At 39.6% G+C, this 23,852-nt stretch overlaps 1 protein-coding gene across 5 annotated transcripts in view; it reads right to left on the bottom strand.

Moving 5' to 3' along the window:
- trim36 (tripartite motif containing 36) overlaps positions 1 to 23,852 on the bottom strand; it is a 104,209-nt gene that overhangs the window by 64,965 nt on the left and 15,392 nt on the right. Inside the window, exons 3-6 of one of the 5 annotated variants that reach the window (XM_048528038.2) lie at positions 19,611 to 19,640; positions 10,019 to 10,362; positions 3,989 to 4,135; positions 3,538 to 3,633 (exon numbers count right to left, since the gene is read on the bottom strand). In XM_048528038.2, coding sequence (XP_048383995.1) covers positions 3,538 to 3,633; positions 3,989 to 4,135; positions 10,019 to 10,362; positions 19,611 to 19,640 — 617 coding nt within the window. The other 4 variants (XM_048528039.2, XM_048528042.2, XM_048528040.2 and 1 more) reach the window with 4 other exon arrangements.

Below are 23,852 nucleotides of genomic sequence, written 5' to 3'. Positions count from 1 at the left end.
AGTGATAAGTTCTATACGACAAAGCAAATGTTTGCAGTTTGCAAATATATGCAAGGTCCTAAAGCCTAGATCTGTGAGCTGCTTATGAAAAATTAACGTAATTTTCCAACATGGCCTGTGCTATTTTCCTAAACTAACAAAAAAGCTTGTGTTTGATCTGATTTCTGTACCCCCACTCACCCACTCTAAGCGGTAAGCAGGCCTGTCCTTACATTTCATTTGGCTCCATTACAAGGAAAATGACCACATTGCACAGCAGACCCATTTATTTGCTTCAAATTCCATAAATACTCATGACTACCCTGGAAGCAATTTTATAGAACTTTGGATAAACTTTCAGAATTGGTAGAAAATAACAAAGACAAGCCAGAAATATTATGAACACCACACATTAAATCAATTCACCCCTGACTCTGGATCTATCCTTCAGAGGCCAAATATACCATTTTGACAAAGAGTTTAGTCATTCTAAAAATAAATGGAACTTTGTTCATTGTGCTGAAAGAGGCATTTTAGCAAATAAACAAATTAACATGTTTAATTAACCTTTTTGTTTTAAATGCTTCAAAGATCTTTAAACATGAAACAAAGGTGATATGTTGTCAATGCATCAGAAATAAATCTGATATTATCCTAAAGATAGCCATATGTAACACAGCTGTTCAGTTATTAATTTGAAGCCTGCTGTACTTAATTTTACAAAAATAACTAAATCCCAATAATAAGTGCACAAACTAACTGTGGTAGATATTTTATATGTTGAAGATCTCAACTTATCAACATTTGATATTGATCTGCCACAGTTGCTTTATTTGATACATTTCAAAATAAAACCTTGTTGTATCTAATTATTTTTGAGGCACCATATAGTGGTATTTGCTTGCACCTAATTAATTTAAGATCAATTATCAACGTCTAAGCAAATTCCAATATAATTAGTTTCACGAAATTAACTTGATCTCTTATAATGTGATCTTCATTCAGCATCATTTACCTTTACCATAGATGGATATTTCGAGGCCCAGTTTCACTTTCCTGCACCTACTAATCTTTCCATCTGTGTTCCTTACTCTGTCCTCCTGCTTATATTGACATCATGTGCACAATCATGTACCATGTTCCTAATTAATACATTTTGTGCATTGGGTGTTGAGCTGCAAACTAAAGGAGGAATGTTCAGGCAATAGATAAAACTTAGGAAGCAAACATTAAGATTAACTGTAGATTAGTTTTAGGCCAAGGAGCACAAGGATTTTTTTAAAATAGAGAACTGTGATGCTATGTGGAATGTATTCCAGAGTTATAGACCATTAAGCAGAGATCCTGGGATCAGTTTTAAATGGTATTGCCTTGACAGGAAAAGGGTCTAACACAGTATGTTCCCACTACAACCTAACCAATTGAACTTATAAATTGGAGGAGATGGTGACACAGTGGTGTTCTGCTGGGATCTGTTCTTGGACCTCTGCTCTTTGTGATCTTTACAAATGATTTCAATGAGGAAGTGGAAGGCTGGGTTAGTAACTGTGCCAATGACATGAAGACTGGTAGAGTTGTGGACAGCGTGGAGGGCTGTTGTAGGTTGCAATGGGACATTGACAGGATACAGAGCTGGGCCAGGAAGTGGCAGATTGAATTCAACCCAGAAAAGTGTGAAGTGATTCATTTAGGAGGGTCAAATTTGAATGCAGAATGCAGAATACTGGCAGGATTCTTGGCAGTGTGGTGCAAACAGATCTTGGCGTCCACATCCATTGATCCCTCAAAGTTGCCACCCAAGTTGATAGAGTTATAAAGAAGGTACATGGTCTGTTGGCTTTCATTGGTAGGGGAATTAAGTTTAAGAGCCACGAGGTTACACTGCAGCACTATAAAACCCTGGTTAGACCACACTTGGAATATTGTGTTCAGCTCTGGTCACCTCATTATAGGAAGCTTCAGAGAGGGTGCAGAGGACATTTACCAGGACGCTGCCTCAACTGGAAGGCAGGTCTTATGAGGAAAGGATGAGGGAACTAGGGCTTTATTCATTGGAGAAAAGAAGGATGCTTGATAGAGGTGTAAAAATGATGCTAGGCATAGACAGAGTGGATAGCCGGAGACTGTTTCACAGGGCGGAAGTGACTATAATAAGGAGGCATAATTTTAAAGTGATTGGAGGAAGTATAAGGGAGATGTCAGAGGTAGGTTCTTTACACAGAGAGCGGTGGGCATGTGGAATGTGCTGCCAGCAGTGGTAGTAGAGTCCATTTCATTAGGGACATTTATGTGACTCTTGGTAAGGCACATGGAGGATAGTAAAATGTAGGGTATGCAGGGTAATTTGATCTTAGTACAATAGTAGGTTGGCACAACATTGTGGGCCGAAGGGCCTGTACTGTGCTGAACTGTTCTATGTTCTATGTTCCTGCAGCTGGTCATTCCATATGCAGACAGATTTCCGATGACATCATCAGACTCAATTGCTAGTTTTATCGTGCGGGTTGAAGTTGGATGACTTCCATTCCAGTTAAAAACTCTATGGATCTGGATCCAAGGTCATAAAAGGCCCATTTATATGCAAACTGTTTAATTTTTTATGGTTTTCATTGGCTCCACAAAGTCAGAGACACCCTCATCCACCAAGACCATAAATCCTCTGCCTAAGCCCTCTGATCCACTGAACTTAAGCTCAGGCAATTCCCTGGGTGTCACTTGCTATCTCAGTTCTGGCCATGCTTTTAAGGACAACATTTACTAAATAATCCTAACTGGGCTAAGAATTACACTGAAACCATATTTAAGATTATCATTTGGGCTTGCAGTTTGGTTCTTTGCATGTGCTAGAAGTAACATCTATTCATGCAAGAGTCTCTGATCTTTGCTGGCAAAATGAATATATAGTCCTTTACTCAGTGAGACTAACATGATGGAAACAGCCAATCCTTGCAGCATCTCTGTGGCAATACCCTGAGTTAACCTGCCCTTTTTGGATATAATGAGTTAATTAAGACTGTTAGCACATCATGCTGCCAATCTATAGTCTATCTAATCAGTACCCTCTTTCATTCTGTATACATTTTGTTTCCTTTCTAAAGTCATTTTCTCCCTGCCTCTTTTTAATAATGTGAAACTCCATACTATCAAGTAAATATTTATACAAAAGGTGTTAAATTCTTTGGTACTAGCATTCAGGTTATGATGCAATTGCTCATCTCTGTGCTCCAACTTTCTCTCTTATCTCTCCGGGTTTGCCAATGCTAATACACTGCGCTATCAGTAGCAGTCACATACGGAAACGTCATAGTAAGAAATAAAAACTGCAAGTAGATGTTAAGCAACCTTTTTGATTTCCTATTTCACTTTTCTTCATGCTCACTGGACAGTAAGCAAACAGAAGACATAATAATAACAAGAAAAATGTTTGCCTTATTTTCAGATCAAGAGTTTGGTCACTGCTGTCTCAAAATATCCTCCTTGTTCTGAAAGTGCATGACGTTGTAAAATAACCTAACGACGGAATGGAAAGAACTGTCTGTCATTCCAGTTGACTCTTACCTCTGTCTGCTCAATCATGTGTTCCAATTGAAAGATCTGAGTTTTCACTTGGTCCTCTTTGCTGATGAGGTAACCGATACTCTTGGATAGCTTCTCCTGTTGCCATAACAACAAAGCATACCGCAGGGTGAAACCGGAGAAGACCATTCAAATTGCACCAGCTGTCAACGTACCCTCAATATCTCACTTTACACAGGCACAAAGCAGCTAACAATTATCAGACGTATAGAAACCAAATATATATAAAAGACAAAATGGATAAATACTGAGGCCAGGAATCGGGAAAGCCACTGATACATTAAAGTCATTAAGCATTTAAAATCTAATTGTGTACAAGAAACAGAGAGAGGAAATTGGAGCATTTTTATGTCTTGATATTTGAGAATATAATAAGCACTTTTGGAAAATGGAAGTAATCAATAGGTCTTGGTCTTGCATCAACATAACTTACCTTCAGGGCTTTGTAGGCGCTGCTCATAGAGGTTACTTTGTGGTTGGCATGTGATCCGCCCAGTTTACAGAGGTGGCACACGGGCCGTCTGCATACCTCACAATACATGGTAACTTTCTCCATATCGTGCTCAGGACACATCAGGATCTGGTGACAATTAAATTAGGTGGTGGAATCAAGCAACAAGACATTAAAACTATCATCATTCATAAATCATTACAGTAACAGATGCGGCACAATCCAGACAGTCAGCAACTCCAAACATTTCAGTCAATTTCTGTATTCCATCAAATTTACAGATGAGTGAAATAATCCTTAGAATTGGAACTTTACAAAGACTTGTTCAGTTTGTAATGGTGTTTGCTGACTTCTATCATTTTGGAATTGTTTTCACAAAAGTAAGTGGATTACAAAGGAGAGATACTGTCTGTGAAATTGACACTTTGTCTACCCATTTTCCAGGCTGAACATAAATGCAGAAAGTAATCATTTTCAGGGCAATGTGTCATTTGCGCATTAATTGGATTTAATTATGTGCAGCCATTAGTAGGGGTTTCACATAATCGTACATAGAGATGCATGCACTGCCGTTGTCGTGGGATTGGGTTAGGTAATATATGCTTGTAATGCTTCACTCTTTAAATAACTATTAGACTGAATAAAGATCGCCTCCAATATTATCCCTCACCAACTGGCTTTCTGGAATCTAACACGGTGTCCCGCACTCAGTGAATGCCAGAAAGATGTTTGACCCCATGTTGGTTCACTGATTTTTATGCTCTCTTGCAGTCAAATACAACATGCATTAATTAAATTCCTTAGGATTGTGAGGAATTTTAGGTGTCCTCTGCTGAACTGGTAAATGTTCCACACTTGCTCCAAAGAGGAATTATTGGAACTATCTATGACTAAGTCAATTTTTTTTAAAAAGTGAGCTAGAAAGAATACTCCCTGGTTCACCAGCCTTCCCAATGAACACCATTGGTCTATGACTGTAACCCCCTCCCAATTCCTCACACATCACCATCTCAGGGCTGTCTTGAGACTTCTGAACAATTCAAAATTCATTCTTATTCCTGAGAGTCATTTCATTCAGCTGAAGTTTTACTTGAAAAATCTACCTTATGGTTTAAGACACATGCTCAAGGAACAGAACTGTAACTAAATACTTGACTCATTTCTGGTGGTAATAAAAATTAATTTGCTTTTTTTTCCTAAATAAACTTTGTTTCCTTTTGAGCAGTTTTTCTGGTTAATATTTGTCAATTCAGGGATTAAATTTATTCAAAATCACTTCACTCTTATCTGCATTGTCTTTCTCATCATCTGTAAAACTATTATTCCTTCATTTCCCTCCTTTAATTTCTTCCCCTTTACTCGGTTCCTTATTCTTTCATCCTTTGTCTCTCATTCCCTTTCTTTTTTTCTCATTAGTCTTGATTTCCTTTGAAAACAATACAATTTGTAATTTCTCTTATATTTCTCTTTCTATCTATTCCCATTCCCACTAATGCAATTAGTTCAGGTTAAAAGGAGAACAGCTCAGGGGTTTTAATTAATTACTTTCTATCTAACTAAACAAGGAACATTTTGAACAGGCGAGAGAGTTGTGAGATGTTAATTTAGTCAAGAAACTATCTGGCCAGAATTATATCAGTTCCTTGAGTGACATGGGCTATGGGTACTTTTGTGGCAGAATGAAATGAAAAGTCAGACAAGGCCATGTGATGTCAGAAGAATATCACTCCATCTTTTATGCTTTTCATAAGCGTTGTGGAGAGATTCTCGTCAGGCAGAAAAGAGTGTCAACTAAGGAGTTATTGTTTGTCAATTGCCCAGCTCAAAGCCCAACTCACCTCATTAACCTCAAAATGGAAATCAAAGTGGGTACCTAGTGAATTCAGCTAGATCTGAAAGATGTGCAAATTGGAACTCAGACACCAATATCAGAGATAATAAAATGTGAGGCTGGATGAACACAGCAGGCCCAGCAGCATCTCAGGAGCACAAAAGCTGACGTTTCAGGCCTAGACCCTTCATCAGAGAGGGGGATGGGGAGAGGGAGCTGGAATAAATAGGGAGAGAGGGGGAGGTGGACCGAAGATGGAGAGTAAAGAAGATAGGTGGAGAGAGTATAGGTGGGGAGGTAGGGAGGGGATAGGTCAGTCCAGGGAAGACGGACAGGTCAAGGAGGTGGGATGAGGTTAGTAGGTAGATGGGGGTGTGGCTTTGGGTGGGAGGAAGGGATGGGTGAGAGGAAGAACCGGTTAGGGAGGCAGAGACAGGTTGGACTGGTTTTGGGATGCAGTGGGTGGGGGGGAAGAGCTGGGCTGGTTGTGTGGTGCAGTGGGGGGAGGGGACGAACTGGGCTGGTTTAGGGATGCAGTAGGGGAAGGGGAGATTTTGAAACTGGTGAAGTCCACATTGAAACCATTAGGCTGCAGGGTTCCCAGGCGGAATATGAGTTGCTGTTCCTGCAACCTTCGGGTGGCATCATTGTGGCACTGCAGAAGGCCCATGATGGACATGTCATCTAAAGAATGGGAGGGGGAGTGGAAATGTTTGGCGACTGGGAGGTGCAGTTGTTTGTTGCGGACTGAGCGGAGGTGTTCTGCAAAGCGGTCTCCAAGCCTCCGCTTGGTTTTCCCAATGTAGAGGAAGCCACACTGGTACAGTGGATGCAGTATACCACATTGGCAGATGTGCAGGTGAACCTCTGCTTAATGTGGAATGTCATCTTGGGGCCTGGGATAGGGGTGAGGGAGGAGGTGTGGGGGCAAGAGTAGCATTTCCTGCGGTTGCAGGGGAAGGTGCCGGGTGTGGTGGGGTTGGAGGGCAGTGTGGAGCGAACAAGGGAGTCACGGAGAGAGTGGTCTCTCGGGAAAGCAGACACGGAAAGCCCCAACACCTCCTCCCTCACCCCTATCCCAGGCCCCAAGATGACATTCCACATTAAGCAGAGGTTCACTTCCCAATTCCTCCGCCTCCGCCGCATCTGCTCCCACGATAAGACATTCCACTCCCGCGCATCCCAGATGTTCAAGTTCTTCAAGGACCGCAACTTTCCCCCCACAGTGATCGAGAACGCCCTTGGCCGCGTCTCCCGTATTACCCGCAACACATCCCTCACACCCCGCCCCTGCCACAACCGCCCAAAGAGGATCCCCCTCGTTCTCACACACCACCCTACCAACCTCCGGATGCAACGCATCATTCTCCGACACTTCCGCCATTTACAATCCGACCCCACCACCCAAGACATTTTTCCATCCCCACCCCTGTCTGCTTTCCGGAGAGACCACTCTCTCCGTGACTCCCTTGTTCGCTCCACACTGCCCTCCAACCCCACCACACCCGGCACCTTCCCCTGCAACCGCAGGAAATGCTACTCTTGCCCCCACACCTCCTCCCTCACCCCTATCGCAGGCCCCAAGATGACATTCCACATTAAGCAGAGGTTCACCTGCACATCTGCCAATGTGGTATACTGCATCCACTGTACCCGGTGTGGCTTCCTCTACATTGGGGAAACCAAGCGGAGTCTTGGAGACCGCTTTGCAGAACACCTCCGCTCAGTCCGCAACAAACAACTGCACCTCCCAGTCGCAAACAATTTCCACTCCCCCTCCCATTCTTTAGATGACATGTCCATCATGGGCCTCCTGCAGTGCCACAATGATGCCACCCGAAGGTTGCAGGAACAGCAACTCATATTCCGCCTGGGAACCCTGCAGCCTAATGGTTTCAATGTGGACTTCACCAGTTTCAAAATCTCCCCTTCCCCTACTGCATCCCTAAACCAGCCCAGTTCGTCCCCTCCCCCTACTGCACCACACAACCAGCCCAGCTCTTCCCCCCCACCAAATGCATCCCAAAACCAGTCCAACCTGTCTCTGCCTCCCTAACCGGTTCTTCCTCTCACCCATCCATTCCTCCCACCCCAAGCCGCACCCCCATCTACCTACTAACCTCATCCCACCTCCTTGACCTGTCCGTCTTCCCTGGACTGACCTATCCCCTCCCTACCTCCCCACCTATACTCTCTCCACCTATCTTCTTTACTCTCCATCTTCGGTCCGCCTCCCCTTCTCTCCCTATTTATTCCAGTTCCCTCTCCCCGTCCCCCTCTCTGATGAAGGGTCTAGGCCCGAAACGTCAGCTTTTGTGCTCCTGAGATGCTGCTTGGCCTGCTGTGTTCATCCAGCCTCACATTTTATTATCTTGGAATTCTCCAGCATCTGCAGTTCCCATTATCACCAATATCGGAGAGTACGCTCCAGGGGTACTGGCAGGAAATGCACCAACTTCTAAGAACTCTCTTGGCACACCATCAAATCATTTATAAGTTCAGGCTGCACCTTAGGTGGCACTGGCTGCTATCATTGTAATCTGTAGCAAAGACACTGAGAGTTCAGGGTCAAATACCCAGCTCGCAGACTGGAGGAGGTTTCATCTCTGAGCTCTTGGCCTGCCGTAATAGTGTACACTCACTCAGGACACAACTAAATATGCACAGCATCCCTGCCTCAACTTTTTGCCTCCTCAGCCAGGGATACCAGGCTCATATTATTTCCGTTTTCCCTTGCCATTTATTGCACACACAAATGAAGTAAGTTTTCAGGGCTATCATCAGGCCTCATTTAAGGCGACTGACACAAGCTTCAGTCATGGAATTGTAGCACAGCAGCACAAGGATAGCCTCTGATTCCAGTCTAGAGACTTAGAAATGGCCAGTCAGCCTCATGGGATGACCAGAGACAGGACTCTCCACATGATTGGGGAGGAGCTGAACATTTGGAAAGTCCACCATCACAACTGGGCCTGAACCGAGAGAATTACAATTAGCGCCAGGGATGGGTTAGCTACAGAAACTACAATCTGTGATCGAAAAAAACCATGTTAGAAATATGAGATTTTATGAATTAGGTTCAGCTATGATGGCCCCTAACATTGATATTATATTATATCCAAAGTCAACTGTGAAAATTATTCCCTTTGGCAAAGTATCATAGTCACTGTGGAGGAGAAGGGAAAAATAAATTATGTTTCAAAACAAATGTAGTAGATATTTTCAATCGGTGCATCTTTCTTCTGATCATATTTGCAGGAATCCTGAAGAAATGCTGCAATCTTAAGGTTATGATCAGCAGCTGTTGCACACTTGGGTAAAATGACAGCAACATCTGTCACATTTTCATCAGCAGATGTTATAATTATAGCATAGCAATGATTGACAGACAAGGATTTTTAACTCTTGTTAGAGATAACACTGTAAGGAAGCTGGAGATTAAATATTGTGAATCACTCAAGCTTGCCACATGAAAAACTAATGATCAGTCCATGAAATTGGGATTTTCAAATTTAGTGAGCTAAAGAAGTTGTTTAGCAAAACCTGGTAATAAAATTATAGCATTAAAAAAGCTTGCTTAAAGATTATTTCCTCTGAATATTTATATTACTTTAATCTGTCGCATCACATTAATGTCCTCGAGGGAAGTGCCAAATTTAAGGTTGATCTGAGCATTTGAGTCAGAATGAATAAGTAAGGAAACGAATTCAGCTGTGCAACCTATTTAATGGCTCTTCTTTCTGCTTAAATATATTTCAATTTTAATGAATAATGGAAAATGGCTCATACAGTGGCCAGATCGCTACGATTTATGCATGCAAGATTATTACTGATGAACGTAACACATTGTTAGGTGTTAGTTTTGTTGCTTACTACATTCATGGCTATCTGCCGCTTCAGCTAACTCTCTGTCGTATTAAGTGCAAATCAAATTAATTATTAATAAGGCACCAACTTCATTAAAAAGTCTGTGGCCCTTTTCCTGTTTGTGGAGAAGGACAAGTTTCAACTGATGGGGCTATGCACAATCATTTCTTTGCAAAAAAAATGGGAAAATGTTTGCTTACTTATTTAATTATGATTTTGTGCCTAGAATAAAATGGCTAATAAAATAAATGCATTTCTGGGAATGCCTTTCTGAAACACATTGTACAAAAGTAGCAAAAGGAAAAGCTCTGTACCTTAGGTCGGAAGTTGGTTGTTGGTCCTACATACTCATGCTGGGCCTTTGGAGTCCCCCAAGGATGATGGAGTTTGAAACACTCATTGCAGTAGCTTGCCTTGCAGTCCATGCAGCTCTTTGTGGCCTCCTGGGGTGGGGGCTTGCAGAGATTGCACATGATTGCCACTGCTGCTCTAGCGGCCTGTCTGTATCTTTCCACAATTGTTTCCAAGGTGAAGTTTCGGAACAGACCGCTAAGACCACGTTCTCCAAGATCTATGTCATGTTTGCAGCTAGGACAAGGGAAGGTGGTGATTCCTTGACTGTGGATGGTTCGTTTCCAGCCTGGATGGGCAGCAGATCCTTTTTTAGTCAACCAACACATGACAAAGTAAGGGGAAGGTAGAGAGAAAGGACAGATGAGGGACAGTGGAAAAGAAAGAGAATTGACAGAGTAGTAAAATTATATAGATTATTAGAATTGCTAGAACGAAAACATTAAAATAACAGAATAGTACAGCATAGAAAGAGATCTTTCAGCCTATTAACTTTGCACACACTGTTTCAAAGAGCAATACAGTTAGACCCACTTCTTCCTCCTCCCTATATCCCTGCAATTTTTATCCTTTAAGATCTTCAGCAAGTCTTTTTGTGAATCTGTATTTGAAATCCTATTGACTCATTGCTAAAAAGGTTTTTCCTTACATCATAGCCAGCTCTTTCGCTAACCACTTTAAATCCGTCCTTCTTGCTGAATAAGTTTTCAGCTGCTAGACACAGTTGAGTTTAATCTTCTCCACCTAACATTTTACATTGTTAAGCAGATGGATTAAAGCTTGTCTTAGCCTTCTCTGCTTTAAGAAGAACAGCTTCTAATTCTCCAGTTTATTGACATAACTCAAAGTCCTCATCCCTGGAGCTAATCTGTTCTGTATTCTCTTCAAAGACTTCATACCCTTTATAAAGTGCCCAGAAATGAACACACCATACCAGTTGGGCTGAGCCAACATTTTAGCTAAGTTTAGCATAAATTTCATATTATTTCCTAGCTCTTTTGCTCTAGCTTCCAAATTGCATATGCTTTATTATCTTCTTTTTTAACAATTCTCCAATTTCAAAGATATGCATACAAACAGATCTCTCTGTTTCATGAATATCTTCGCAAATGTGCCATTTGGCTTTTGCTTGCTATGGAAACATTTTCCATCGACAACCAAAATTCTACTTAAGGTGCAAATAAAAACCCATATGTTTAAGTGATGTAACTTTAAAAAGGACCTCTAGATCAGTGTTCCACTTCATTGAAAATTAAGTTTGATTGTGAGTGGTTTAATTTTTGAAACTTTCTCAGCTAATTTTTACAGTTAGTGCGCAAGTCATGACAATTCAAAATCTTTTATTGTAAATCCATGCAAGAGGCGCTTTACAAATCTGTAAAGCCAGATTATTTACTGAAATAGTGCAAGCTGAGAGATTATTTTAAATAGATAAATTCAATGTCTTTAATGAAGTTTCTGATTATTTAGGAAACCTAAGATGAAACCACCTGGAGGTTATTTACATCGTAATTCTAATTTGGCATATCTAGTCTTGTTTCATCATTAAAGTAACCGATTGCTAATCTATCTCTGGGGTGTTTTGCCAGAAGAAATGAAATGTAATCTGGAGTTTAAGGCACAGTTTCACACATTTACTGATTTTTCTAATGGCAATAAGTCAGGTGGTTTCTTTTGTCCAGGTAAGTGCCTTGATCAAAGTTTTATCTTATTGTTCACAGAGATAATGTGTTATGGAATATTGATACAGGTTTGTAACGTACAGGACTAGGAAAATAAATACACATCCAAAAACAGCAACTGGGTCATTTTGACTTCAGTTTTGTCAAAGGTCGCTTTGATGCTTTTCCTTCCAACTCCACCCTGCTCTCCCTCTTGACGTCCTCTCAATAATTTCCTCCAAATACAAATCCTGAAGATAGTGCATGTTTGCACAAATTGTAGGGCTTTGGTCTTCTCCCCTCAAAAAAGCCACTTTAGATCTGTGACTGTCTACCAAGGAACATGGTATTGACATTAAATATATACCAGGAATTTGGACATGGTCTCACAGAATGCAAAACCTGCAGGCCACGAATTAGGCATCAAAGCCCAAATTCTTGATACTCAGCCCTGAAGCACTGTGCCAAGATTGCTAAGTTATTACATTTATCCCAGTACGCACTGCTAGTAAAATTAATCACTGATCATAGGGAGGGAAATATAACCCTCATTTGGCAACTGCACACAGGTACTTCCAGGAAGATTCACTTCATAGCAAATCAGGAGCAGAAATTCTGGCCAAAATTACTCTACTTTAGCTCAAGGAATAGGGCCACAAAAAGGCTAAAGACAGCCAGCGCAGATGTTCTGAGTTTACACAACTCCATATTACAACAGCTAATGCATTGCCACTCAGCTGGTCAAGGATAGGAACTTGGAAAATTAATTTTAAAAAATCTTATGATATGGAGGTGTTTATACAGGTTGCAAATTAAAATGAAGTAATTGGAGAAAAGAAATAAGTTACATTTATAATGTAGCTTTCATCCTAATGCATATTTAAGTGTTTTTGGAGTGTAATCGTCATTGTAATGTGCTGGATCTAATTGTTGGATAGCATTAAATTTACAAATAAATAAAATTTCCAAAATGCGGTCTGTTTTTGAGCTCATTTTTTTCAAAGTTAACGAATGCTAACTTTTATTATCATTAACGTACAAGCATGTGAATTAGGAACACGAGAGTTTGGACTCTTTGCGCCTGCTTCACTATTCAGGAAGATCATGATTTATCTGATTAATTCACATTCCAACCTACCTCTGATGACCTTTCATGTTCTTATTGTCAATAATCTATATAATTCTGCCCTAAAAATAACCAAAGACTCTTCTTCTGAGGAAGAGGAACCAAAGATTCAATAGATTCTCAGGAAAAAAGTCTTCTCATGTCTGCCTTAAAGGAAGACCTTTTATGCTTGAATAGTGATCCCTAGTTTTGGATTCTCCCAAAAGAGGAAACACCCTTTCAAATCTACCAGGTCAATGCCACTCAAAACCTTATATGTTTCAAACAAGTGGCCATTTACTCTTCTAATTTGAAGCAGATAATAGCCTATACTGTCCAACATTTCCTCCTAAAACAATCCATCTATTCCAGATTTTAGTCTTGTAAAACCTGTTGAACTGCTGCTAATGTATTCACACCTTTCCTTAAATAAAGAGATCAATATTGTCTACAGTATTCCCGATATGGTCTCACCCTAGCTAACCAAAATATCCCCTCTCCACTTTTGTATTTATTTCTCCTCATAATAACTTATAATCTACTGATAGATTTCCTCAGGACCTACTGAACCTGCATACCAATGATTTGTGGTTCATGCACTAGAATATGTAGATCAGAGGTCTGCACTTCAGAGGTTTGCAATCTCTCTGCATTTACATAGCATTCTTTGTTGATATCCTTACCAAAATGATGAGTTTCATATTTTGCCACAGTATATTTCAGTTGCCAGATCATTGCTCTTTTATTAACCTATCTATATCCCTTTGTAACTTCTTTATGTCCTCCTCAAAGATTATCTTTGTGCCATCAGTAGCTATAAAATTCATATCTTCAGTATATTCATATAAATTATTTACATAAATTATTAAAAAGTTGAAGCCCCAGCACTGATCCCTATGGTTCACCACTCATTGATCTGCATCAACCAGAAAATGACACATTTATGCAAAAAGTCTGTTTACTGTTCGCTAACCAATTGTCTATCCATGCAAATATGTTACCCCCTAAATCATGATCTTTCATTTTGCACAATAACCATTGCTATTGCACTTTATCAAATGCCTGCTGGATATCTAACTACAGTACATCCCTTAGCTCCTTCTTTAATGACAATACACTTTACTTCTTCAAAGAACTTCAATAAATTGGTTAAACATGATATCCCTTTCACAAAACAATGCTAACCCTGCCTTATTACCTGGAACATTGTTCACTGCCCTGTTGTAGGGACCCTAATTTTAGTGTTGAATGCCTTCCCTACAACAGATGTCATGTTACCTGGATTTGATTTTCCTGCTTCCTGTCTCCCTTCCTTTAAAAATAAGAGCTACATTTGCTATTTTCTAATCCAGTGGAACCTTCCCTGAATCTAAGGAACTTTGGAAGATTAAAACTAACACATGAACAATCTTACTAGCCATTTCTTTTAAGACCATAGGATGAGGCCCATCTGGACTTGTTGCGTTGTTAGCCCCAGTTCCAAAAATTTGCTTGAGAACACTTTCTTGATGTTTGTAATTTTCTAGAGTTAGACCCTCCCAGCCATGTCTAGAAATTATAATTTCAGAAATTTCTGGAATGCTACTAATTTCCTCTACAATGAGGCCCAATGCAAAATATTTGTTCAAATAATTTGCCACCTCCTTATTTCCCGTCATCTTCCAGTCTTACTTCCTGTAGGACTAATGCTCAGTCTGCTAATTCTTCTCTCTTTTAAAAACAGTTACAATTTTTACTGTTTTTATATTTCCAGTTAGCTTTCTATTGCATTCTAATTTTTCCGTCCTTATTAATCTTTTAGCCATTCTTTCCTATTTTAATATTCTGCTCAGTTTTTTTTTAACTTGCCAGTTAATCTTGTGAAATTTTATGCTTTTAAGTTTGACATTATCATTCACTTTCTTCATTACATACGTATGGTGGGGCCTAGCTTTGGAATTTTTCTTTCTCGTTGAAATGCATCTTTCTGGTGCATTAAACATAGCAATATAGAAACTAAGCACAGGAATAGGCTATTCGGTCTTTCAAGACTGCTCCACCGTTAAATATGATCATAGCTGATCCTCTATTTCAATGTCACAGTCCCGCTATCTCTACTTACCCCTTTAGTTCCTTTAAAATCTAAGTAAAAAAACATTTCTTTTTCAATATATTCAGCAACTAGGGCTCCACAACATTCTGAGGTGGAGAATTCTTTAGGTTTGCTATCCTTTGAGTGAAGCAGCTTTTCCTCATCTTTACTACCAATTGGTCTACCCCACATCCTGATACTGCATTCGAAAGTATCTCTTTAAATGTCTGCCTTTACATGTCTGTCCTTTAAATATTTCTATTGACCTATCCTTTCTCTTAATTTGTCAGTTTAGTTTAGTTGACTCTGCTATAATGCCCTCATACTTGGTCTTATTTAAGCTTAAAATATGAGTTTTAGGCTCATGCTTCTCTTCCTCAGACTGCATGCAAAATTCAAACATATTGAAATCACTGTTGCCGAGGGGGCACCTTAATTGTGACATTACTAATTAATCCTGTCTCATTGTACAATACCGGATCTAGCATAGACTGCTTTCTGGTTGGCTCCAGAATGTGTTATACTGAGGAACCATCCCGAAAGCATTTGTTATTTTCAGTATATTCTATGAACTCCAAGCCACTTTTTACCACCTAATTTTTCGAGGCTATATGTAGATTAAAATCCTCCATGATTATTTCCATACTCACTGACAAGCACCATTATGTTTTCCTTTATAATGTATTCTGAAAACTGATTGGTGCTAGGAGGCCGGTACACCATTCCTACAAGATACTTGTTACCTTTACAATCTTTTTATCTCTACCTGAACTGCTTCTACATCGTGGTTTCCTGAAATGATTCCTTTGAATTTGAACTGAAATGATTCCTTTCTAATGTTCCAGAACTATCATTAATTCACAAGGTGTACAAGTTGTTGTATTGGTGCTGAAGTAGCTATTGCTGCCACTGAGCTGCCCTGTGGGCCAGGGAGTGCCCAAAGAGCAGGCCTTCCACCAGCCGGTACCCACTCAGAGGCAATCAGGTTATACTAGGCGGTCTCCCCACATTGCAAAGAGTCCCCCACATGCAGGCAAAATGCCACTGGAGGTAAGAAATGGCAAATAAAAGTACATGCCATGGTGCATATTACTCTTAAGTGGCTCAATTGGCTGCTGTGTGAGCAGCTCATTTCCCCTCCCCTAGCAAAATGTCATGGTTGTGATGGCAGAACTTTGGGGACCTCCTCTAGTGCCTTCCCCTATCATTCTGTAAGCAATCTGTCCTCCTCGTCTGTTGCCATAGGACTCACAAAATTCTGCCCAATGAATGAAAATGGCATAGCAAGTTATTGCTTTCTTAATTCACATCATTTGATTAGTTACTGATCAAGTACACCAAACTATCCTGCTTGGTCAATTTGGTATTCTAATTTAGATCTTACATTTATATTACATTTTATGAGAATATATATCATTTTCATTTGAAAATATATATCAAATGTCTTCTTAAAATAAACACTAGAAAGTGTTTTGCTGCAAAACTGTTGTTTAATGTCAGTTACACTTCCTCATTGGAGACCATTGGCACTCACTGGTGTGTAAGAGACTCTAATTAGACATGCCTGAAATTGTTAAAGATCACTGGCTGCAAACTTAACAGCTGCTCACCTTAATTTTAAACACAACTGCTACTGAATACCTATCCATGTCGCATTATCAGAATTTCTTGTAACCCACCCAATCCACCCACTCAAAAACAAACAATTGAATCCTCTCTAGCAGATCGCTGAAAACTATTAAAGATAAAACTGATTGAATTAATAAAACTATTCTACAACTAAAATTTTAATGCAAGATTGAACTATGCTAACTGAACTTGTAATTGATTAGTTCAGATTTTTGCTGTTTACAATACGATCCATAGGTGAGATTTTAATTTAATTCCAAGTCACAGGTTGTTGAGGGTTTATCGCATCCCTTGATGGCTCCTTAGCAAGCATCTTTTGTCTTATTTGATGGGTGATTACACTAATATTAATAATGAAGTTTGAAATGAAAAACCTTGTGCAACTTATAACAGTGCCAGAGATTTCCCTGCCTAAATGAGTCGCATCAGCTGATGTATTTTCAGCACAGGAAAGTTACTATAGATTGGAAAGTGGATCAAGTCTTCAGGCAGTTAGATGATGTTGGATATTGTTTTAAATAATGGTAGATGTAAAATAATCGGATACATTCTATTGTATTGAAAATTCAAATGAAGTAACTTATCAGCACACCTCTAACATTGGTTAAGCTTTCAGTGTGAATGACATTCACAATAAGCAATGTATTGAGAATTGCTATTTGCATTTAAACTAATCCAAAATTGGATGAACCAGAAACCAACGCTAAACAGATGATTTAACCTCGAATTGGTTTCAGATATGTGTGATTATCTTTGGATGAAGGGGTGTTGGTGGATTGTCACTGAGTGAGGGCCACACTGCTGAGTCTTAGTTTCTCAGATTTGCATTAAATCCCAGAGGTCATTCAAATGCCACAGTTCCATTTCCTGTGTGCAACGGGTAGGACTAGGTAATGATGTCCTTTGTGATGCCCAGAAGTGCGCTGTTGATATGCCTAGTACCACAGTCACATTTGATATCATCAGACAGCTGTCCTGTCCATCCGACAAGCAGTTGATCGGCTAGCTGGTAGGAAATTGAAAGTAGTTTTCCTTTTGATATCCAAGTTAAAATACAATGAGATCCCAGTGAAATACTAGAGCTCTAATTTACATAAGTTCATGACGTCTTTTTCTGAGGGTGCCTTGGCAACCTGTAGAAGCCTATAGGTTTAAATCAGCATTTTCTGATAGCCCACCCCCTCAGTATCCCCAACATGGAGACAATTAAGATCGACTCTGAACGTATGTTTGTCGCTTATAGCAAGTACTACTCTGACCTGGATTTTTATACGTAATCTCATGTTAAATTTGCACCATAGTTTCATTGTTACCTGAACTGTTTGATCAGTGATTTCTGAGCCACTTTGTTATATTGCTAGCATGGATATTGACAGCCATTGATAAGCTCAATGAAAGAAACAGAATACGGAACTCAGGCAGTTTCCCTTTTTTAAATGTTTGGAGATGAAATGTGAGAGAAAATGAGAAAGGGGGAAGAAAATGTGAGAAAGAAAAAGATAAAGTGAGATTGAAACAATGACTCATCAAGAGATGAAGGATAAGAACACTACATTTGCAGGATAGTGACATTTGGTAATTTATAGGATAGTAAAAATGTGATTAATTTGCAGGATGGCAATATTGTTAGTCAGAGGAGAGAAACATTAATAATTCACAATATAATATAATAACAGTTAGCAAGTTACAAGATTAGTAATAAGTCAAATGCTGGGGCCAGTGCAACACAACATTTTTTTAAAAATGTGAACATTTATAAACAATGTGAGCATGCTGAACATTTATTGAATGAACATGACTATTTTAAAACATGTTAGTATGTCCAAATTCATAATACAAAATGTATTAAATAATGAAAAATAATACCTTAGTTAATAATTCATGGGGATATAGAATTAGTTTGGTTAAGGTCACCGCACATCAGAAATATTTTCATGTAAAAAGCTGAATGTCAATTAATAAGGAAAAAGGAACTGTAATAAATAATGTCAACATATAACATCTATCCAACTGATTGATACAAACTAATGGGTGGATTTTATATTTTTAGCTTTTTTTTTACTCTTGTACCTTTTATTGTGCTTATACCATTTCATTTCTGGCACTTGCTCTGAGGATTCCCTCAACATTGCCATTGTCCAAATGCTGACAGCTGCTGGAAAGTGTCATAGGACAATGTTCTCCTTAACTTACTTCCAGCAGCTTGCGGGACAGACCATTTAGTTCATGGTCATCCATCCCCCTGAGTAGAATGGCTCAGAATGTCAAATGACTATGTCACAATTAATGGCCATGAAACTGCATCCAGAAAACTTTCACTCCAATGCATTGTAAGAAAACCCCACTGATTTTTCTTGAGGTAAATTGAATTAGAACATACATAAATCTGTCATATGCTGCAATACCTACTATTGATTTGCATTTCAGAATATTTCAGGCAGTAAGAAAAAAAACATAAGCCACAGCAAACAACAAAACCACACAAAACACAATGGAATCTAAAAAACAGTGAGATGCAGCACAACCAGAAAGCAACAGATCACAGAAGCAAGCATTGGGACAGGCACACTGTTGTTACAAACTAATGAACCAAGCAATAGAGAACTGAATGCCAGAAACAAAATACCCTGCAGTGGTCAGGTTACACTGAAGTTCACATTGGGTATGGTTCTTTTCTCACTTGTGCTGGAATGAATAAGAATGCATTATTACACAAGTATTATATGTGTCACAGATTGACAATTAATTTGGTCATTGGATGAATGCCTAACCTCAAAACATGTTGAGACCCGTTGATAGATTTTTAATGAGTGGCATTATCACTTCTGAGGTTATGGTACAAACTTCTCAAAAGTGCTGATGTGACGTTCATCAATTATGTACAAGTACTACCGTATCATAGAATTTTAGTCAATTAGTTTATTGATGAAACAATTCTATTGTGAATATGCCTTCCATTTGTTAACTTCAGAACTTGACCACAATTTGTTTGAAAATCATCAAACATGTTCTTCTGTTGCAAAGATATTAACTGTAATAGAGCCGTAGTGAAGAATCATCAAACCTAAATAAACACAGAATAGTTCTACCTTTTCTCCCAAATGACCTTCGCAGTGAGGCTGTAATCAATTAACACAATATCAGGAAGGATCCTCCAGTACCATTATGCTACAATAAGTAAGCCCAAAATTAGATTTATAATTCACTGGCTGATCAATACATTACCTCAAAGACAATGCAACACAAATTAGATTTCACTGTTAAAAGCATAAAATAATTTGTAGAATTGCATTAGTTCACTAGATTTCTGAATCAGAAAACCAGTACCAGAAAAGAGCACTAATAAGCTGAAGTACCTCTTACCAAGCCAAAACACTGACTTGTGGTGTTTATTTATCCAGTTAAAAAGTTATGACAATTTGCTTTTGACATCATTCAATTCGTGTGCATAAAGCACAATGCAAACTATTCCTCAAGTGGTAATACAGCCCAAAACATTTCGTCTAACAAAATACTGAAAATGAGTTTGTACAACAATAGTACAGCAACTGGTAGAAAAAGTACAACAGTTGATATGTAATGTTTACTTCATTGTAACAATTTTGAAAAAGTATATGAAGCATCACACATAATTCCCACTCTACTTTATTTAAGGCATGAACACATATTATGATAGTTTCATATTTTACACATACTTTACAGTGTCTTAAGCAAGAGCTGGTGCTTTCTGTAATTTGACATAGTGAATGCCGACTGACTACTTCGTCACTAAGAGCCTTCCTGTACTCTTACCCATTGCTCTAGTAAACACATTTTCCAGAAGAATAGTCAGAAAAGAGAATCTTTGCGGTTTATTCTCCTCTCATCTTGGAACACTGAAGTCAATTATATCATTACTAAGGTCATTCCATTTGAGATCTGTTAACTTGAAGATCAAAAATGAAAACTTGTTGATTGGTGTGTCTCCTTTACTGTAATACTTACATAAATATAGTAACATAAGTAATAAATATTTACTAAACAAGCTACCTAAGTGCATAAAAAGACTGCATTTTTCTGTCAATTAATAACATAAGAACTAGGAGCAGGTAATTCAGCCCCTTGAGCCTGCTCCACAATTCAATATGATTACGGCTAATCTCATCCCAATCTCAACTCCACTTTCTCACCCACTCTCCATAACCCTTCAACCCATTACTGGTCAACAATCTGTCTACCTCTTCCTTAAATTTACTAAATGTCGCAGCATCCACCACACTCTGCGGTAGTAAATTCTATAGATTCATGGCCCTTTGAGAGAAAGAATTTCTCCTCATCCTCATTTTAAATCTGCTACCCCTTAACCTTAAACGGTGGCCTCTCATTCTAAATTGCCACACATGAAGAAACATCCTCTCTACATCTGAGATAGGAAAGACTGCAGATGTTGGAGTCAGAGATAGCTCAGTGTGGAGCTGGAAGAACACAGCAGGCCAGGCAGCATCAAAGGAGCAGGAAAGTTGACGTTTCAGGTCTGGATCCTTGTTCAGAAATGGGGAGGGAGAAGGGAACTCAGATATAAACAGAGAGAGGAGGGGTGGGATGATGATTGTTGAGTGCAGGTAAACTGGTCTGTGGGATTGGAGGGGTGGATGGATGTGAGAGAAGATGGGCAGGCTGTGTCAGGTCAAGAGGCGGGAATAAGAGGGAGGGTTGGACATGGGATGAGGCTGGTGGTGGGGAGATTTTAAAGCTGGTGAATTCTGTGTTTAGGCCATCACGCCATCAGGCCATTTTGTCTCTATCGCATCTGCTCCCAAGATGGGGCATTCCACTCCTGAACATCCCAGATGTCCTCTTATTTCAAAGATCATAACTTAGCCCATCCTGTGTTCAAAAATGACCTCAACTGCATCTCTTGCATTTCCCACACTTCTGCCCTCATGACCCCTTCCCCCAACAAAAATAAAGACAGGATCCCCCTTGTCCTCACATATCACCCCATCAACTTCTGTATCCAATGTAGCCCATTCTCCACCAACTCCGTCACCTACAATCCAATCCCACACCCAAACAGATATTCCCCTCCCCAACCCTATCTACTTTTCATGGGACCACTCTCTCCACGACTCCGTCATCTGCTCCATACTCCCCATTAACCCCACCACCCCTGGCACCCTTCCCTGCAACCGCAGGAAGCGCTACACCTGTTCCACACCTCCCCCCTCACCTTCATCCATGGCACAAAACAAACCTTCCACATTAGACAGGAGCTCACCTGCACATCTGTCAACATGGTCTACTGCATCCACTGCTCCCAATGTAGCCTCCTCTACATCGGTGAGACTAAGCGTAGACTCAGAAATCATTTTGTAGATCATCTGGACTCTGTACATGACAAACAACATCACCTTCCAGTCGTCAACCATTTTAACTCCCCCTCCTACTATCTTGGTGACGTGTCCATCCTGGGCCTCCCCAAGTGTCACAATGACACCACCTGCAAACTGGAGGAGCAACACCTCACATTCCACTTCAGAGTCAACAACCCAATGGCCTTAAAATGGAATTCACCAGTTTTAAAATCTCCCCACCCCTGCCTCATCCCATATCCAACCCTCCCTTTCATCCCTGCCTCCTTGATCCGACACATCCTGCCCGTCTTCTCTCCTACCTATCCACTCCTCCCACCTCACTGACCAATCCCCACCACTCCCTACCCACTGTCACCATCCCACCTGCCTTCACCAGCTCCACCGCTCCTTTTTCTATTTTTTGCTAAGCTCCTTTCCCCCTCCCCATTTCTGAAAAAGGGTCTCAACCTGAAACGTCAACTTTCCTGCTCCTCTGTTGCTGCCTGGCCTGCTGTGTTCTTCCAGCTCCATAGAGTGTTATCTCATCCTCTCTACGTCTACTTTGTCAAACCTCTTCAGCATCTTATATACCACAATTAGACCTCCTGTCATTCTTCAAAACTGCAGAGAGTACAGGCTTCAGGTGCTCAATCTCTCTTCATAAGACAAACCTCTTAACCTCTGGAATCAATCTGATTAACGTAACTACATCCAGCCTTGAATAAAGGGACCAAAACTGTCCTCCAGTTATGATCTTGCTAATTCCTTGTACAATTGTAGCTGCACTACCCTATTTTTAAACTCTATTTATTTAGTTATAAGTGCAAAAATTCCATTTGCCTTTCTTATTGCCTGCCGTGCCTGCATACTGTTCTTCTACAATTCATGCATGAGGACATCCAGATCCTTCTGCATCAAAGCACCCTGAATTTTTTCTCCATTTACTTAGTAAATTTCTTTTCTATTTTAATGAAAATGGATAAGTTCACACTTGTCCACATTAAATTCCACCTGCCAATTTTGGCAAGTTCACCTAACCTGTCCACATCCCTCATAACTTTCTTACTTCTTCATTGCAATTTACTTCCCCACCTATTTTCGTGTCATCTTCAAATTTGGTTATTGTACCTTCTATCCCTGCATCTAAGTCATCAATTTAGATTGTAAATAGTTGGGGCCTGCGGATTGAACCTTACAGCACACCACTAGTTACACACTGCCAACCAGAAAAAGACCCATTTATCTTGACTGGCTACTTTCTGTTGGTTAACCAATCCTCTATCAAACCTTATAAATTGGACTTGGTGGTAAAGTGGTTTTGATCACATTCTTTGTACTTTGGCACTAGGTTTAAAACCAGTTCAGGCTGAATCTAAGGTCAAAGTTGTTATTTAATTCCAATAGCCAATAACAGAGACAGCAGACATAAAGTTCCCTCCCAACACAAGGTTGATGAAAGCAGAGTTCAGCAAATCAAATATTCTAAATGCTTTTTGACTTGAATGGAGCCCTGTCCTGTAACAAGTGATAAAAAATAATTCAAACATTTATTTTCTAAGGTTTCTGTCTTGTGCTTATTTCAAAAACATTATTGCAAATGCTGCAACTTTTATTTTGAGTTATCAAATTTAAATAGAACTTTGACCAGCTACAACATTCAAAACACAACATGTGTGGGCTCCTTTCCAAAACTGATAAGAACTGCTGTCAAGGATTCCTTGCAAAAAAAAACCTATCTATTCATAACGCCCAATAACTATGTGCCAACCCATCTCCATTCTCTCCACAAAAATGCTCAGAAAAATATTTCCAATAAAAATTTACTACCAATTATACAAACGTTTTTTGCTTAGCGTGGATTATGTGTTGTTAACTTTGTGTGTTGTTAGCTGTTCATTATAACCACCCTGATGGTAAATATCAAGGCCAATTTCTGAGCAATTACTTTAAAACAACAGTAAACCTCTTACCCTGTGGAATTCTGAAATTTTTTTTATC

The sequence above is a fragment of the Stegostoma tigrinum genome, chromosome 3 (genome assembly GCF_030684315.1).
Source record: "Stegostoma tigrinum isolate sSteTig4 chromosome 3, sSteTig4.hap1, whole genome shotgun sequence".
Taxonomy (NCBI): Eukaryota; Metazoa; Chordata; class Chondrichthyes; order Orectolobiformes; family Stegostomatidae; genus Stegostoma; species Stegostoma tigrinum.
This window is presented reverse-complemented; position numbering and strand designations above follow the sequence as displayed.